The sequence below is a fragment of the Rattus norvegicus genome, chromosome 6 (genome assembly GCF_021556685.1).
Source record: "Rattus norvegicus strain SHRSP/BbbUtx chromosome 6, alternate assembly SHRSP_T2T, whole genome shotgun sequence".
Classification (NCBI taxonomy): Eukaryota; Metazoa; Chordata; class Mammalia; order Rodentia; family Muridae; genus Rattus; species Rattus norvegicus.
The window spans coordinates 55797984-55816983 of NC_141539.1; the positions used below are offsets into that span (position 1 = coordinate 55797984).

The following is a 19000-nucleotide window of genomic DNA, read 5'->3' on the forward strand; positions in this document are numbered from 1 at the left end:
GAAGTACATTTGGAATGTCTGTCATGCCAACAGCAGAGACAATAGCCTGCTGTTAAGCAGGGAGAACATGCATCTTTCTCTCCTTGGCCCTGTAGTATGAAGTCAGTTTCCTGGGGCTACTCTGTGTTGTGATGCAGTCCCATGTGGAAGATGTTTATGGAGGACATCAGAGAAAAGGGGGGGGGGAAGAGAGAGACAAAGAAGAAAAGGGGGAGGGGGCAGGAAGGGTCTGCCTTTTATTTAAACTGTGATGTAACCACTCACAGGTAAAGGTGGGAACTGAACCAAATGTATGCTGAGATTGTATGGCTGTTGCCTTGGCAACAGATGCATGGATCCCTGTCGCCTGCGAGTGATGTCACTGCTGGGTTCAGAGGTGAAAGCCTGTTCCTGATACCAACACTCTGGGTGAGGAAAAGAGGGTGAAGGGATGAGGTAATGAAGGGATGAGGGTGAAGGATGGGGTAAGGCCCTGCTCCCTCCACTCTCCAACAACGTCTCAAAGTGTTCTTGATGGCAGGGACAAGGAAGGAGGGGAAGTAAAGGGTTTTCTTCCAGCATTTAGTAGGTTCCAAAGATTTGCTGGTTGTGTTATGTGATTCTCTTCAAACAACCTTTTTAAATATAGTTGTTGCTATTTCCATAAACTATATGAATCTTGAGAGAAATTAAGGAATTTTTCTGAATTCACACAGGAATTTAAACCTGGCTCTGCTGCCCAACTCCTGCTCATAAATGGTGTGTCTTGTCCCCGATGCTGTTCTGGCCTTGATGTTCTGCTCAGTGCTGGCTCTGCTGCTGCCACGGTATCAACTAAGCCCATCTGGGATCAGCCAGGACTTTCCCCTTTGCTGTAGCTGGGTAATCAGTTGGGGTAGAGCGCAGGATATGCAGTCCTGACCTCTTCCAGCAGTTCCAGACTTAGTAGAAACAGAACACAAGCTTTGGCTCCTTGACTGCCAGTCAGAGCAAGCCCACGGGCACCCAGACGTGGTTTCCACAGGACTTTACCTTCCTATTAAAGATACAGGCTGATAATGTCCCTCCTCTCCCAAGGACTCTCCAGGGCTCTCTCAAATGGCCTGGAAAGTGTCGTATGGCAAGGCGGACACTGCCCACCTCTCAGCCCTTTCTCTTCCATGTTCTCTGTGAGGTAAGCAGCCCTGGACACTGCTTTCTGCCTCCCAGCTCACCATATTTGTCCTTCACTGTCTCCGCTCTGAGTTTTCAATGAAGTGTCAGCCTCAGTTTCCCCCAGAATCCAAGCTGTTTATGCTTGGACCTAGGGTTTTACATAATTGTTCTTAATATTTTCTGAGTGCCCATGAGCCTGGCACTCAGAACAAAAGCTATATTCTTGATGTACCCTCCATTTAGCCATCTGACCCTGCATCCTATTCCCCACTCAGGGAAAACATTCAGAATTCCTTTACTTTTAAAAATATATAGTTATATTCATATGAGCTTCTATAATGTATTTTTACATTGTTTTAAATCTATAAAATCTATGTATAAATTTCAGATATTTATTTTTCCATTTACTGTTTATTGCTTAATTGCTAGGCTCAGCCACACTGTTGTGAATTAGTGCAATTCATTTAGTTTTACTGCCATGTAATACTCAGTTGTAAAAATGTGTCACAATGTATCCTTTCTCCTGCTCATGGGCATCCTCCAACTTTGTGCTTTTGTCTCCTGGATGCTACAGCTGTAGCCATTATTTTATGCCTCTCCATTTTCCGCACCTGCAACTTTCCCTTAGGCCCACTCCTCCCATCCCTGGGTTACATGTAAATGAATGCTTGGCTTTAGGAGATAATGCCCAACTACTTTCCATCACATTGGGAGTGTTCTGGAAAGTCCAATTGGTACTGCCCCATTCCTTCTGATGACTGTCAGAGAGGGGGGGGGGGGGAGGGAGAGGGAGAGGGAGAGGGAGAGGGAGAGGGAGAGGGAGAGGGAGAGGGAGAGGGAGAGAGAATTGTTGGCTGAGAACCAAATGTGTTATTCCCCCACCCCCCAGCTGTTTTGCATTTTTAAGAGGAGGTTTGGAGAGGTAGTACTTTAATCCAAAACAATAAGGTTCTCAGGCTGAATCTCTGGAGGGCTTTATCATGTTTGCTGCTGAAATGCAGTCTGACATCTAGGGGTGTAGTGGGCCTGAAGATACAGTCAGTAGTGGGAGATAGTAGGCCCATGCCTTAGAAAAAGAACACCATACAGTGTGAGCACAATCTCAGGCTTCCTAGTTTCTCTCTCTCTCTCTCTCTCTCTCTCTCTCTCTCTCTCTCTCTCTCTCTCTCTCTCCCTCTCCCTCTCCCTCTCCCTCTCCCTCTCCCCCCCCCTCTCTCTCTAAGATCTATTTATTTTTATCTTATATATTGCATTGTTTCAAGGTAAGCTCACCAGAGGCCACCCCCTGCCCCCAGGCCACTGTTAAAGCTAAAAAGAAAGTCTTTATTGCTAGCTGGCAGGCGGCTGCATGGGGAACTCGCCCAAATCAAGCAGCCCGGAGCCTTACAGCCTTTGTCTTTTATGCTCCTGAACTATGACTAGGTCTTTGACGGATTAGGACACTGTTCCTGGTTTTGCAGGTGCTAGGGCCTGGGCTTTAAGGTCAGAATGGTGCCTCTAACATGATGCTAGTTGTGCTAAGTCCTGGGGATCTGGGTCAGTGTTTTGCCTGCATGTCATGTGTATATACCACATACATGTGGTTACAGATGATTGAGTCACCATGTGGATGCTGGGAATTGAACCCAGATCCTTTGCAAGAACAACAAAGACTCAACCACTGAGCCATCTTTCCAGTCCTGATTCCTAATTTTTAAAAATATGTATCTTCCTTCAGGTGAGCTAGGCAATACAGGCTAACACGAGAAACCACAAGCAGGCTTCAGAGAGATGGACAGGCATACGGCAATCTTGGAGGTACTCGGGGTACTGGATCTCAAGTCCCAGCATGGTCTTTGCTAGTATCACTCCCGTCACTGGAAATATCCCGAGAAAGCTCAGTCTCTCCTCACCAGGGCAACTCATGCTTGGGTGAGGCACAGGCATAGTCACTTCTGCAAAGGCTGGTACCCAGTTTCACCCACACAGAGATCTCTTACAATGGGTAGAAGTGTCTGTAGGGCCTCTGCTCACTGGCCCCATCCTTCCTAGTGCCGTTTGCCTCTACTTGGCTCTCTCTCATTTTTCCTCCATTAATTTATTTATTCACTTTACATCCTGACTGAAGCTCCCCTCCCCCCTCTCCTCCCAGTCCCGCCTTTACACCCTGTCCCTCATTTCTCCCTCCTCTTCTCCTTAGAGAACGGGTACCCACCACTCATCCTAGTGCATCAAGTCCAAGCAGGACTAAATGCGCCCTCTCCTACTAAGGCCAGACAAGCCAGCTCAGTTATGGGAAAGAGATCCAAAGGTCCACAACAAAGCGAGAGACGGCTCTCACTCCAATTGTTAGGGGACCCACATGAAGAACAAGCTTCACATCTGCTACATATGTGTAAGGGGCCTAGGTACAGCCCCTGCATGCTCTTTGGTTGGTGGTTCTGTTGTACTAAATAAAAACGGAGCACCATCCCACACTACACCAGGCACGGCAGGCCACATGGCGCCCGCCGGTGGGCTGTTCTTATCTCGGCAGACTCTCTGGTCTGGAGCTCCCGAAATCTCTCCGCCCGACTTGCTAAGTTCCCATGGCAGGTCGCTACCTTGCCAGCCTCAGGCGTCCAAATTCTGCGACAGCTGGGGTTCTCCATACCTATCTCTGGAACCCAGTTGAGTCACCATGTGAAGGAAACAGCACACAAACTTAGTTTAGAATCAACAGGTAACTCAATTGCTGGGTGGGCGCAACTACTAACATTCTTTTTTTAAAAAATCAACATTTGGTATGCTTTATTGAGAGGTGACAAGTAGAACAGGTAAACACAGTAGGGACTGTGTGGGGAACATGCGTGGGACTATACAGGTGAGATGCGGAAATCCCTACCGGGAAATCCAGTTCCTTAGTCACTGACCGTTTCTCCGTGTATTCGTTCACCAGCTCAACTACTAACATTCTAATCAGTAAGCCATACTAAATTACACCCACCAGGATCTGCCATCTTACCAGGGGCCTCTAGTTCATTACATCTTTTACCCCAGTCCCCAAAAATTGCAAATCTCCTTCCTCCTCTTCTCTATCCCCTCTGACCTGGAAGTCTCCCGACTCCTTGCCCAGTGATTGGTCCCCTGAAATCTTTAGTCATTAGGGGAGGGCCTTGCCACATGGTTCAGTCTTTAAGAGCCCCCATGGGCATGCGGTTGTTGACTCTGTAGGCCTTCTTCTGGTGGCCTTGAGTCTCCTGGCTTCCTCATTTCCGCCTCCCATTCTTCCACACAACTCCCGAGCTCCTCCATTGTTTGGCTGCGGGTGTCTGCATCTGTTTCCATCTGCTGCTGGATGAATCCTCTCAGGAGACAGTTATGCTCGGCTCCTGTCTGCAAGCACAGCAGAGTAGTATTAATAGTGTCGGGTGGGCTCTCTCCCGCGGGCTGGGTCTCCGGTCTGGCAGCCATTGGTTGGTCATTTCTTCCATCTCTGCTCCGTCTTTGTCCCTGAATTCTTGTAAACAGGACACATTCTGGGCTGAAGGTTTTGAGGGTGGTTTGGTATTCCCTCCCCTGGAAGTCCTGCCTGGCTGCAGGCGGTAGCCTCTTCAGGCTCCATATTCCCCACTAAGCCAGTGGGCTCTCTTACAAGGAACAAGATGGCTTCTAGCTGCTTCAGACCTCTAGAGATTTAGACTATGTACCCACAGAATAGGATACTTTTCTGAAGAGCTGATAAAATACCCAAATATTTCTGCTGGCTTAAATACAAGTTCTTCCATAAACCAATCACTGCTCCAGTGGGATAGAATATGCAGATTAGCTGAGCCTGGACCACATCTTCAAACCTAAGCCAGATCACATGAGTAGGAATACTCTGGGATGTGGGGAGAAGGGAATATGTTGCCCTCAAAGGGATGCTGGACAGACATAAAAACTGAGCTACTAAAAGACAGGAGAATAGTTTTAGCTTCTTTTATGCTTCATTTTCACTAGTAAGTAGGTGAGAATAATCCGAAACCTATTTTATATTGATCTCTAGTATTCTATTAATGCTGGTATAATTAGCCTTGTAATATGAAAAAGAATGTAAGTCAAACCAAGTGTGGTGTAATCCTGGTATAAGGGAATCTAACACAAGTGATTCTGAATTCAAGGCCATCCTGGGCTATATAGGGAGACAAATAGCCAATAATTAGACCAAAAATCCAATGAAACAAACAAAAAGATAGTAAGTTAACTACTGGACTTTGTCCTGTAAGGCTCAAATCACATGCTTTCATTAAGGGATGCCTGGGACTGTGTTTAGCCTATCATAGACAAGTCATGGTCCTTAACACCAAGTAGAATCATAACTTAAGGGTACGGTTACAGTTTTGTACTTAGGCTTCCCACACTGTAGCCAACCTGGCAAGAGAATGATTTTTAAAAGATACCTTTATACTATCAAGACTTCAAAGAATTAAATTTTTCCCAGGAAACTTATTGTAGGCTGAAGCCCTTGTACCAGCCAGAGGACAAACTTGTCTCTCCACGTAAGATTTTAGATAGTTCTAATAACTTATCAGATGCCACCAGGATAGAAGCAATCAAAGGGGAATCAGTAATGGGAGGAACCACACTGTGACCACGGCCACTTAGTTAGCATAGCTCTTGTCCTTATTTAAGTCTAAACCTGAGCTCAAGACTCTGAAGATCAAGTCAGTGTGTGGGGACCATGTCCGTGGACCTCACTCCTCATCTCAGTGGCTACACCAAATAACCCCTTTCTATGCTCGTCCAAGTTACTTGTCTTTTTAATTAGTATATTGAAGACAAGTGGTGGCTGAGTCTCCATAGCCCAGGCTTTGACCCTAAAATCTCAGATAACAACACTGAGGTTCAGGAGCCATTCTGGACTTTTCTCTTCATTTGAGTTACTAATCACCAGCTGCTGGGGCTTTCTGAGCAGTTGTCTGGTTAATTTTTTTCCAGGGCCTGGTCATATCCCTTCTTCCTTTCTCTCTTAGTCACTAGCTACTCCAAACCAACTCCTTTTCTCTTTCTTCTCTTCCTTTGACCTAGAGTTCTTGATACTGAAGTGTAGCAGAAACATGGCATGGTACAGGGCTTCGGATGGTAGAGAGAAGCAGGTCTCAAGGTCAAACCACACAGGCAGCAGTTCCCAGTGGAGGATGTGGAATCTGTAGAATTTCAAAGGCCTGAGAGAGTCATGGGGTTGTTCCGAGAATCTCCCCAGTCAATAGAATTGGATCATGTATGTACATTGTGAAGACTGCAGTCCTTGTTAATTCATCTGTTTCACTACAGATTTTTAAGGGTAATTCAATTATAGATCAGAAAACAGAAAATAGTGTGTTCTCTGTTCTCCCTGTGTCTCCCCCTACTTGACAATGGCTGTCACTGTTTTATTGTTATTATTGGCCTACTCCTACATCCTAAAGGATGTAAACTCTTGCAGAACAAAGACAATATTGTGCTTCTTCTTGTATAATCAGGGCTTATCAAGGTGCCTGGTGCATATGAATGGTTGGTTAATAAATGTTGCAAAGGCCAGGTGATGGTGGTGCATGCTTTTAATCTCAGCCCTCGGGAGGCTCTGAGTTTGAGGACAGCCTGATCTGCAGAGAGAACTCTAGTAGAACAGCCAGGGCTACACGGAGACCCTGTCTCAAAAAGCCATTAATTAATGAGAAGCAAAGAAGGTAGCGGGTATCCAGTCTCTCTTTACAGATGGTCAACAACCACTTTTGCTACCTGTGCTAGGTTTGCCCTGCTTTTGCTGCTTTCCTTTCCTCAGCACCTAGCAGACTCTCTACCATGTTTCTAGGCATTCGGTAGCTCCCATGTCACTCCATGGCAGCCCAAACTTTGCCTTGTAGTGAAACCTACCTTCCTTGGATTGTGTCCCAGGCTCCAAGATTATCTCTTCATACACTCAAGTGAAAACTTCCATCAGTCTCACTGCCAGAAAAAGAAAATCGGATGATGTCCTGTTAAACTGTCATTCTGTAATAAACCGTGTAATGTGATAATCCTTTGGGTGTTTGCATTTCAAACCATGGAGCTGCTGGCTATGATGACATTTCAGGGTTTAAATGACAACGTAGAATGACAATTAGATGATAGATAGACAGACAGACAGACAGGCGGATGGGTGGTGGGGTGCTCCTCGTTCTTCCAGGCCATATCATCAAGATGCTCACCTGCCTTGATCATAAAGTCAAGGTCACCTTAGGAGATTAAAAACAGCAGGGATGAGAAACAATAGCCCAGAGTATCTTAAATACAGAGAATGGAAACCTTTGCTTTCCCTCCAAGGTAAAGAACACAAACCAAGTGAACTGCTTGGGAGTAAAGACTTTCTTATTTAATTTATAAGAAAATCACAAATGGTTATCGCTTTAAAGAGACATGGGTGGGGGGACATGTGGTGTCAAATGCCTGTAACCACAGCACTCAGCAAACTAAAACACAAGGTTCATGAGTTTAAGGCCAGGCTAGGCTACACCCTGGAACCCTGCCCCAAAACAGTGAGCTGCAGGTGGAGAGGCAGCCCTGGGTTATTCATTGAATACCACAAAACACAGAAAAAAGTCAAAGTGTAAAAGACACAAAGCTATGAAACAGAACAAACGATCAGAGCAGGTTACCCTGAGGGATCCTTTAAATGACCATCTCCTAAAGTACATTAATAATTAGACCAAATTGCATTTATAATTAACCTTCTAGAAACCCAGCTGGTATGTGAAGTGATTTCTTCTGCCTAAAGCAATTATGTACAAGCTTCCAGTGTTTTCTGTGTTGTTGGTATTTGTGTTTTCCAGCTTGTTTCTACTTTGTCATTTGTATACTCCCCTCTTCACATTCCCCAAGTTGATTCTGTTGTTGCTGCTGCTGAGATTATAGATTTCTGTGTCTAAAGAAGCCAGCACGGAAAGCTATCACTTTTGCTGGTCTGTTCCTAGTAAATGCTGTAATAACACTTCAGAAGATCATGGTGATTCTGGAAACCCAGGATCAGGAGGACGGGCTTACTTTAGACACAGGAAGTTCAGATCCCCAGGCCTTCCTGTCTGATAGGCTTAAAACAAAGCACTTTGACCACCCTGCTCACTGTCCTGGAAAATCTATCACACTCCGTGCTCTTCTGGGCAGGAACCCAGGTCTCTGTGAGATAGTAAACAGGAGAAGCAAATCGTTCTTTTAGAACTGGTTCATGCTGCTCTTCTCACCTAATATCAAGAGAAAGCCTTCTATATAACACAATATTAAATTTGAAAGCTCTGTAGAGGCCTTTGAGGGCTCTGCTTTCTGGAGACAATAAAATGTGGAAGTGCTCTGAATAATGACTTCTGAAACAAGTTGTTAAAAACTGGTTTGTACAATGTTCATATTGATGCTGTTTACCAGTGCATCCTGTGGGGCGGGGGATGATTTGTCTTCATTCACAAATCCTGGTTTATTATCAAAAATACTCAGTGTTAACTGACATATGCAAAATCAGTGCAAAGTAAGCAAAAAAAAAATTGAATAGTAATGTTCTGGGAAAGCGTGCACACATGACAAATCCAGTCAGGACCCAGTGGTTTCCTGTTTTTCACCATCGTGTTTTTGCTTCATGCAATATTGTGCTAGTGTTGCTAACTTGCTGCCTGCTCTTGGTCATTGTTACCACACTGGGGCCTGAGAGCTCTTTACCAGCAGGATTAGAAACACCGCTATTGCGCAGTACCAGCTAGGGATCTCTGTTTGTGCTCTAGGCTGCTGCCACAGTGTCTCTTCCAAACCAACATCTCCCCACTTACTCAGCTTGGCCGGAAACTACTAGCCTTCTGCCAAGGAATGCAGTCCACACTTGTAGGCTGGTGTGTACGGCTGGGCTGGTCCTCTACAAATGTTCCCTTTCTCCACCTGCTGCATACAGAATCACCGGACCCCATATAGGACGCTCCTCCCTTCAATCACTGTGCGTTGTCCTAGCCTCCTACCTAAGGAAGCCCTAGGCAAGCTTTAGTGCTACATCAGTTCCTCTGTGAATCCCTTTCTGACACGCTTCCTTCCTTTAAGCCTTGATTCCAGATCATTAAGATATGGATCATAGTTCTTACCTTTATAAAAACTCAAAGGTCACCTGAAACATGACTAAAAGTTCTCCAAAAAGTGTAAAATACTATACAAAAGCCAACTTATACCACTGCAGGAGTTATTTACATAATAAATCTGTTCTCTTTAGAAACTTAAGTGTTTTGATGGTAATAATAACATCTACCAGAGTCTGCCCAGCTGGAAACGGTTGAAGTGGGGCACAGCCTGTAGATCCATGATCTCTGGCCTTTCGATTCTCTAACTGTTCTGTGCTTCATTAAGTGCAGGCAAACTTAACTCTTACTTTATCAACTTCCTATAGGATTCCCTGGCAGTTAACACATGTCCTATAGCAGCAGGGGATTCACTAGAGGGTCTCTTGCTCCTTTTTTTTCTGACCAGTCAGCCTGAAGCTTCTCGCTGGCCAGGAAGCCTGTTAACTCTTTGTAAACCGGAAAGAAATAGGAAAGATGTCACTCACACAGACACATACACACCAGCTGAAGTGGAAAATGGCTGCACCACCTTTCTTTATTGCTTTCAGCCTTTTATATCCTTAATACAAAACGTTCTCTGTGTGCGAATGTGTACCTCATAGATAAAATGTTACATAAAAGGGGAGTAACAGAACAATATCAATAACAAGTTCAAAGCAGTGTTTCACGCTATAAACTCGCTCTAAGTTCAAAGCAATGGTTTCTCATGGCCTTGTCTTATCATAGTGCACACCTGTGGCTTCAGCCCTGGACCTGAATGTTTTCCCTCGAACACAGATTTGTCCCAAGCTTATTTCTCTTTTTAGTGTCATTATGAGAGCTCATTGTATTTCTTATTAAACAGCCTTTATTCACTCTTACGAGGAGTGGGCACCTTCTATTCTTGGCTTCAACTTTGTTACATCTTTCTAGAAAACAGCTAAAACCATCTCTTAAAACTTTCTTCCTAGGATTATCTGAATTAAATCAGGGATTCTATAGAATCATTTATTCATGTAAACAGCATTAATTCATGAGAGTTAATCTTTATGTGGTTCTTCAGGAAATCTGATCAATAGTGTGGGTTAATGCCCCGGGATTATTATATTAATTTAATAATGACAGGAAAGGCATTATCAGCTGCAAGATCATCTTGAGATGAAGGCTCTTTGGGACCTTGCCTCACAGAGTTGGCCAATCACAGACCATGCAAAAGTGGTGGGCCATCTCCAGGAAGGCTCCTGACAAATGTCTACAAATTAGAATGTTTCCCCTATTTACGTATTGCTTCAGTGAATCCAAGTTTCGAAGGTGCTGAGAATTATGCTCAATTTCAAAGCAAACTGTTTAAAGAAAACTAGATCCATACAGAAAGATTAGAATAGCTTAGCTCTGTGTGGTGTTCAGTCATAAAAAAGTTATTTGCTTTCTAAAATCCTAGTCTCAAGCTTTATGTTTCTTTATCAATAGAAGAGTCTTCCTTACAACTCTCTCTGTCCAATAAAGGGTAATCTCTTTAAATAGTTTTTTTTTTTTTGTTCTAACACTAAGTCTTTGCTGCTTTTTGGCTATCTAATTTGTAGATTGATACAGCTACTGTTTCTGGGACACGGTGACAGTAAAAGGTTACATCTATTCAGTTCTTCTCACAGTATCAGAAACTCTTCATCATCATCGTCTTCGTCATCATCATTGTCATCGTCATCACCATCATCATCATCATTAGGTCTCAGGTGCCCCAACCCACTTGGCTCTGCAACAGAATGGAAAATAAGGATTTATTTGCTTCCCAACTGAACATTAACAATCTAATAAGACTAAGTGTGGTTTTCTGGATTGAGTCATAGAGCAGTAAAAGAGCATTGATCTACTGATGGAGTTTGACTATTTCTGTAGTTTAATCAACAGTAATATGCCAATATTAAGTTTATTTTTTTCTGTTTATAAACCAGTGACAGAATATTTGTACATTGAGATTTACACAGACCGCAAACTTAATCTTTCCCGTTGACTCCATTCACCCCGTGTGCGATGTTTGTGACATTGGTAGGAAACAGACACGAGGCAGCTGGCAACTGTTAGCGAGAGAAAGGTCTTTTTACTGAGAATTCAGGTGCATTAGCCGTTTGTTATTTCGTAGTGGATCATTTTTTCTCTTAATGTTTGTTATTATTTGTTGGCAAAATCAAAGTGCCTTAAGTTAAGAGTTTGCTTTGAGATCCACAGAGACTCGGTTTCAGTTCACAATGCTTTCATTTACAAGTCTCATCGCATGTCCATTGTAAATTTAATACTGTAAATGTATTCAGACTCATTTACATGCCTATGGCTGCCTTTGATTAAACTTCTTCCAAAAAATAAAAAAAAAAAGTTAATTTTTTTCTTTTTTCTTTTTTTCTGGAGCTGAGAACTGAACCCAGGGCCTTGTACTTGCTAGGCAAGCGCTCTACCACTGAGCTAAATCCCCAACCCCTTAAGCTTATTTTTTTTTTTTTTTTTTTGGTTCTTTTTTCTGGAGCTGGGGACCGAACCCAGGGCCTTGCACTTCCTAGGTAAGCGCTCTACCACTGAACTAAATCCCCAGCCCCAGCTTATTTTTAATTAATCAATTTTTTTCTTTAGATAGAATCTCATGCAGTCTAGGCTGACCTTGAACTCCTGATCTTCCTACCTCTATCTCCTAAGTGTTTGGGGTTACAAGCATGTCACGTGTTCAGTTAATCAAAAAAATTATTGATAAGTGTATGGTGGCTATAGAAGGTGCCAACATTAGAGGAAAGTGGGTAAAATGTATACAGAGCTGTATTTTGTAACTTTCCTGTACATCAGCTGTGACTATGAAATTGGAAGCTCATGGGCCTGGAGAGACGGCTCTGTGGTTAACAGCACTTACTGCTCTTGCAGAGGGCCTGGGTTCCTAGCTTCTACACGTAGTTCCCAGCCATTCATTAACTCCAGTTCCAAGGGACTTGACACCCTCTTTGGATCACCAAAGGCACCAAGCATACACACGATGCATATAGATTCATCCAGGCAAACCACTCATACAAATACAACAAAATAAATCTAAATGGAATAATAAATTTTAAAGACTAAAATATAAATAAAAATATTGCAAGTTTGTGTTTAAAGGCTTTAATTATTTTGAGATTTACTGAGTTGTCTCGTTTATGGTTTCTATTGCTGAGAGAAAACACCATGACCAAAATCAACTGTGTGTGTGGGGGGGGTATTTTGCTTACTTCTACAGTTTAGTGTAGTCTATCACTGAGAGAAGTAAGAGCAAGAATTCAAACAGGGAAGAAACCAGGAGGCAACAGTTGATGCAGAGGCCATGGAGGGGTGCTGCTTACTAGCTTGCTCCCTATGGCTTTCTCTGCTTGCTATCTTACAGGAAGCATAATCAAGGAAATCCCAGAATTTTGGAGCCAAAAGTAGGAGGATCTCTGTGAGTTTGAGGTTAGCCTGGTCTACATATTGAGTTCCAGGAGAGCCGCCAGGATTACATAGAAATAGCCTGTCTCATTCCCTACCCTGCCTCCCAAAAAAGAACATGCACCAAGGGCTGGTCCTCAGGCCAATCTTTGTTGTTGTTGTTGTTGTTCTTCTTCTTCTTCCTCCTCCTCCTCCTCCTCTTCCTCTTCCTCCCCCTCCTCCTCCTCCTCCTCTTCTTCTTCTTCTTCTTTCTCCCCCTCTTCCTCCTCCTCCTCCTCCTCCTCTTCCTCTTCTCCTTCTCCTTCCTTCCCCTTCTCCTCCTTTTCCTTCTCCTTCTTCTCCTCCTTCTTCTTATTCTTCTTAAAGATTTATTTATTTTATGTATGTGAGTACACTGTCACTGTCTTTAGACAACCAGAAGAGGGCTTCAGATCCTATTAGAGATGATTGTGAGCCACCATGTGTTTGCTAGTAACTGAACTCAGGACCTCTTTTAACCACTGAGCCGTCTCTCTAGCCCCAATCTAGGTTCTTAATGGAGGTTCCTTTTCCAAAGGACTTCAGCATGTATCATGCTGACATGAAGCTAGTCAGAATACAAGACTACTGAATCAGTGCACTGCACAATTAAATACATGCAGCTGTTTATTCCAAAATTATTGTGGAATCTACTAAATGAAAAAACTATTTGTATATATAAACAAAGACCCAGGTAGGTTTTGAACTTGATTTTGAAGTATTCAAAACTACTTTTCAGGAAAAAGAAACAAAATATTTAGTTGGGAATTAGTTACAAAGACTTATTTTGCCAGTAAGGTGCCAGAAATCTTGTATTCCCACCAAGAAGAGCAAAGCATATTATAGCTACCCAGTGATGTGAGTTTTGTCTAAATATGGCATCCTTTCTGGCCTCTGAATATTCATCTCTCAATCCCAGGGTCACAGCCTGGCAAATGTTTTGTAAGCAGCAAAGAGAAAGTGAAACAGTGACAAATTACTTAGCATCTCCACAGATCTACATACTACTTCAGTCTGGCATTGCAAGCGTTAATTCTACAATCACCCTCATAAAAGAAATGGGAAGAGGACTGGAGAAATGAGTTATGTAAGATTTTTCGCTACCTTAAGCTCCACTGTAGATGGCTGCAGAATCATTTCCACAGTTACCAGATAGGAACTCTTCCTTTGATGGTTTAGAGACTGACTGCTCTTGCAAGGGACTTAGGTCTGCTTATTAGCACCCGTATGGCAGCTCCCTAGTTTCAGGGGGTCTAACTTTGGATACCCTCATCTGTTCAGTCTCCACAGCCTTTCCCCAGATTTGAGGAAATGACCACAGTGGTAAGCAGTGTCGATTCACCATCATCATGAACAGTCTTTCCAGAGTTTGAACAGTTACATTGTCAATGAAATGCTACTGTTATGGGAGTTTTACACCCTTGTTATAGAATCAGCAAAAGACTCTTATAGCTATCTTTTTAACTAATCACACACCCTGGCTCTGCCGCCCACTACTGACTCCTTCTCAAGCAGCAGTGCCACACTGTATGTGACTGAAGACTCGATTCCTGTGCTTCTGTTCAGATCCTGAAATGATTGTCCTTTCTCAGCCTCCTGAACAGCTGTGACTGAAGCAGACCTAGGATCCCACCTATCCCCCGGGCACTGCCTGTACTAATAAGCGCATTAAGCCTACATTTTAAATGTTCCTTCTGATGTCTATTTCCAGCGCCAGCCATGGCTGTTTGAAAACGTTTATATAAGATTTTTCACTACCTTAAGCTTCACTATAGATGGCCGCGGAATCATTTCCACAGTTACCAGATAGGAACTCTTCCTTTGATGGTCTAGAGATTCCTTGACTGGTGTTAAGAGACAAATCTGTGATTGGCTCAAAGTAATAGGTAGTATTTATCCAAAACAAGTAGTTGCGGTTGTCCAGTGTTGGTGGACATAATCCTTAGGCTATATAAGAGGAAATTCAGGCTCAGTGTGCTGACTCAGAGATGTGCTGGTGTTAACTCCTCTGGCATTGCTGCCTTAGGCCCCCACACAACTGCTATTAAGTGGTCTTGCCTACTTTTAGTAGTGCAGGATAAGTTGGTGACACAGGAATGTAAAAAGCGGCAAAGTCAGAAAAGCAGTGGCGGCAAGATGGCCCCCACACAGTCGCAGGTACCCTGTGTCTAAGGCGGCAGAGGTGGGCAGCCCTAGCAGTCTAGATGAAGAGCCAAGACTAACCGATAAAACCTTATAATCAGCCAGAGAAGTGCAAGAGTTCCAGAGAGCTGTTAAGCCTTCGGGGCCAAAGGTCTCATCCTGGGCCAAGAGCTGCCAAGGATGGAGGAACTCCAGTGTTCTCAGACTTACAAACCGGAACACCTGTAGGGTTAAGTTGTGAGGGCTGCGACACTAGAGGGTGCCACTTGGCTGCTGTTTCTGGCTGGATTCAGCCACCTAACAGAAAAGAAGGCTGCAAAGAGACCACTTCCCCTGCCTACCCACAATTCCTATCTAACTGTATAGTCAAGCAAACCTCTGCCCGCTGACTGGTGTCAGGACTAAAGGGACAAACCATGTGGGTACAAATTATTTCGGACCTCTCAGCTCTATAAAGTTGTGAGATGAGCATTATCCCGTTCTGTTAGCATCTATCTCATTTTGAAATTACATTGAATATATTTTTGAATATTTTTAATATTCTACTTTGAATATTTTTTTATTTGCAGCAAAAGCTAAGTAATCCATTCGTGGGTTCCTACCCAACAGGCATCAGCAGAAAAGAGCTTTTAAGAAATGCTGAATGGAATACTCGGAAATACGAGTGAAGGAAGGAGGAAGTGTTAGCTTGATAGCAAATGGTCACTACTTTTAGTTGTAGTTGTTCTGATAGAATAATCCAATGACATTTCATAAACACAAATAAGTTCCTGGAAGCTGGAAATGGGATCCTCTGTGGCAAAGATCTTCCTTCCTTCGCTGTTGGGTTGATCATCTCACCAAGCATGAAGACAGGCCGCTATCCCAGCCCTCCAAAATATGCAAGGTAACAAGGAAGTCAGAGAAGAGATGTCTGATTGTCCCCACCCCCATTCTGGTAGCAGGAGGGAGGGTTTCCTAAGACAAATCATGAAAGATGTTAACTCGACCCCCCCCAAAAAACGCCCGAAATACAGGCCTCGCCAGACGGAGATAGGAGTGGAGAGATGAGTTGCCCTGTGAGACCTGTCAAGTCATGAAAATGGGTGGTCTTTCTCCTACTCTGACTCCCAGCAACTTTGAAATGTCCGCGGACATGTTTGGTGAATCATACTTTCAAAGTACCCCCTCACATAAGGCAAGTTCGCCAGACCGCTGTAGTTTTGCAATAACTATTACTTTAAAGGCTCTTTAACACGACCTTTGAAGTGAGGCTTTGTCTGGGTTCATACTTCATACATTTGTCCAGAAAGTTCAGAGCACGGTGAAGAAGGTGACAGAAGGGCGTTGTGGGGGCCGGTTGTAACAGCCACAAAAGGGCATAGCAACCAGAACGCCGCCCAGGTGGAGGTCCGCGCTGCGCAGGCGCAGGGGGGGAGGTCCCTCCGACCCCACCCCCACCCCCGCGCGCTCGCGACGGCCGGAAGCCAGACTGGGGGGGTGCCCTAGGGAGCGCGCGTGCGCTGTAGAGAAAGAGATAGGCTTTGGGGAAAGGGGCGCCACACGCATGGCTTCCAAAGCCTACTTGATTCGCCAGCGGTTCAGCCGGCTGAGTCAGGTGCGGCCCGGGGAGGAGCCAGCCTTTCCCAGCCCGGTCTCAGCCAGGCCTCAGCTCACCCTCTCCGTCTCTTCAGTGCGGCCTCAACCGCCGCCCCGCTCCGCCCCAAAGGCTAGGCCGCCCCGCCCCGAAGGGCCTTCCTCCCAACCCGGCAGACCCCGCCCTCAGCCCCGCCCCTAGGCTCGCCGGCCCCGCCTTCCCGCTCTCTCGGCCGAAGTGCTCGGGTGTCGCTGCTCCCCTCCTCCGCCCCGCGTCCTGACTCTTTTCCCTCCTTTCCCTCAGAGGATGTCCACCTTCCAGATCAACCTCAACCCGCTCAAGGAGCCGCTCGGCTTCATCAAGATCCTCGAGTGGGTGAGTGCAGCCTACGACGCGGTCCTCGCCCAGTCCAGCGCGGGGCGCCTTGCGGGGAGGCGGGGCCCCGGTAGTGAGGGAGCCCCCGCGCTCGAAGGCCGCGGGGAGGAGATGGCGGCCGGCGTCGAGTCTCCGGTGCCGGCGGCTCCTCCCGGCCGCCCCTAGCCGCGGAGGCGTGGGAGCTCGCTCGCTTTTTTCTCAGGCTTCACTGCGGTCCGCCAAGGAAGACAGGACTTCCTGCTGCGGTCCAACAGATTACGGACCGCCCGGAGGCCCGCGCCTTCCGCGGGCGAGGCTAGACCTGGGTTGCGTCCTTCGCTGGCGGCGGGTACGCGCTCGTGTTAAAAATAGTGTGTCAGGGAAGCGAAGGCAAAGCCCTTGCCCCGACCCATTTAATACCTGGCCTAGGGTGGACGTCGAGGTTGTTTATAGTTAGCTTTAGCCACATCCTGCTTGGAAAGTCAGCTTTTAGCCCTTTCCGGCCAAATAATCATTAACATCAAAAGAGACTTAGTTAGACCTCGTCACGTGCGGTTAGTTTATCAAGCTCTGCGATTTTCCTTCAAACTTCGCGGTCCACTATAGTTCTGTGCTGATTTTAAGAATGTTAATATTTAAACGCTCGGCATTTATTTGCCCAGTGTGCAGTCAGGTTGTGTTTTCATAACCGATAACGCTTAATTCCTTCACAGTTCATTTTGATGGTGAAAAAAAATAAGAACTCCCCAGTTTCGTGCATGTGTTTTATAGGACTTCGAGTTCTCCGATGACTGCCTATAATTTTTATATTTACACTATATGCCTCTAATTTTTATGAAAACTGAAATGCAGCTTTTGTCTTGCAACTGGCAAAAGACATGTGACTTTCTTTGCAAACCTAAGTTTAGAAGAAGGTTGATATTTTAATTCCAAAAGTCATAGAGAAATCAAAGATGTGTAAAGGTCAAGAAAAGAACTTTACATTTAGTCTCATTGAATGTTACAATTCAGTTTAATAACTTAGATTTTCACTTAAGACGCAGTTTATATCCTTTCTTGAATATTTTAAATAGTAAAAGTATTCTTACGTGTCTTAAGAAACTAATGCTTTCAGTTTGAAAAGTTTTTATTACACAGGCAGTAATTTTGTAGTAAGGCTATAGAGTGTTAATGGTCTAGTGAATATTTACCCAACAAATATTTGAGTATCATATACCAGCACTGTGCTAAATGCCAGCTTACAGATGTGAATAAAACCATCTTTTTCTCATGATCATTCAAGGATGTAATGGAGATTATAAAAATGCCATATGGTAAATTCTTTATTAAAGATCCTTGTGAAGTGTAGTGGATTAAACAGGAAGGCATCATTGGGAAAGACTTTATAGATGGAAGAACATTTGAAGAATGAGTACTAACTCACTTGGGTGGTGGATAGGGATTGGCTTTCTAGGCAAAAAGAGTCCTGTGTTTAGTGGGAGGAAAGTTGAGGCAGTATAGCCTATGTAAGAAGGTATTTGCTTGAATATTGGGCAGAAGTATGGTCCTAAATTATTATAACACGATCGAAGCCCTTGTTCCTTCTGAGGTTAGTCTTGAAAAACTGGTCCTTTGTGTACAAGTTATAAGAATATTAGGTCGTATATTGGGTAGTGTCCAGTTAAGCTCAGATTCCAAGTGCATCATTGAAGTTGCCTTTTAGAAACTTTCAGTTGTTAACAGTATAAAAATGGCCAAACATGGAGACCTGCTGCTTTAGAAATTATGTGTACCTAAAACTAATTGTAGTAAGGATGGAGATAACTAGAAATTAAACTATGTATAGAAGTAGCACTTTTACGATGACTTTGATAGTTCTGACCAGGTTGGTGATGGCCTTATTGTCTGTGGTAGAAATCATTAAGAAGAATAGAAAAGTGTTTGAATTGTAATTAAGGATATGATGTTGATGACCCCTTCATAGTGTGTCAGTCCTAGTATATATGAACCTATAGTTTTAAAATACTAGGATAGACTAGAGATTCATCTGCCAGCAAAGAAGAAAGGAACAGTTAGGGAGGTAGAATCATCTTGACATCACTGTTAGAATTTTAAGTAAAGAATGTTCAATAATGTCAGGTACCATGAGAACTTTCTTAGAATAAGAACCAAAGTATGCCCTTGTTTTTAGTACTGGTACTTGAGGGACTGTCGATGGCATTAGCAAGAGCAGTCTCAGTAAAATCAGAACCCGGATTAATGTAGGCTAAGTGGGTGGATGTCTGGTAAGGAACTCAGTGAAGGTTGACCATCAGAGAAAGTTGGTGGTATTACA

General features: G+C 44.2%; 1 protein-coding gene and 2 long non-coding RNA genes across 8 annotated transcripts in view; 2 read left to right on the plus strand and 1 right to left on the minus strand.

Annotated features, from left to right (window-relative positions):
• Positions 1-11505, plus strand: LOC148005190 (uncharacterized). Its single transcript, XR_015622991.1, has 5 exons — positions 1-101; positions 267-408; positions 696-806; positions 1057-1153; positions 10745-11505. It is a non-coding gene; the product is annotated as an uncharacterized LOC148005190 (long non-coding RNA).
• Positions 3874-16467, minus strand: LOC102547473 (uncharacterized). Of its 4 annotated transcripts, none has more exons than XR_015622990.1 (4): positions 16413-16467; positions 10812-10914; positions 6991-7062; positions 3874-4488 (listed from the first exon to the last, which is right to left on the minus strand). It is a non-coding gene; the product is annotated as an uncharacterized LOC102547473 (long non-coding RNA). The 4 variants fall into 4 exon arrangements; XR_015622989.1 differs by having other exon boundaries at positions 16321-16460; XR_015622987.1 differs by having other exon boundaries at positions 15997-16460.
• Positions 16189-19000, plus strand: part of Sypl1 (synaptophysin-like 1) — an 18919-nt gene continuing 16107 nt past the window's right edge. The window contains exons 1-2 of one of the 3 annotated variants that reach the window (XR_015622048.1): positions 16189-16353; positions 16636-17035. Coding sequence is in view for 1 of the 3 variants with exons in the window: in NM_001014263.1 (NP_001014285.1) it covers positions 16303-16353; positions 16636-16707 (123 nt within the window). In the remaining 2 variants the exon portion in view is untranslated. Of the gene's footprint in view, positions 16354-16635; positions 17036-19000 lie in introns of those variants that run through there. The other 2 variants (NM_001014263.1, XM_087554060.1) reach the window with 2 other exon arrangements.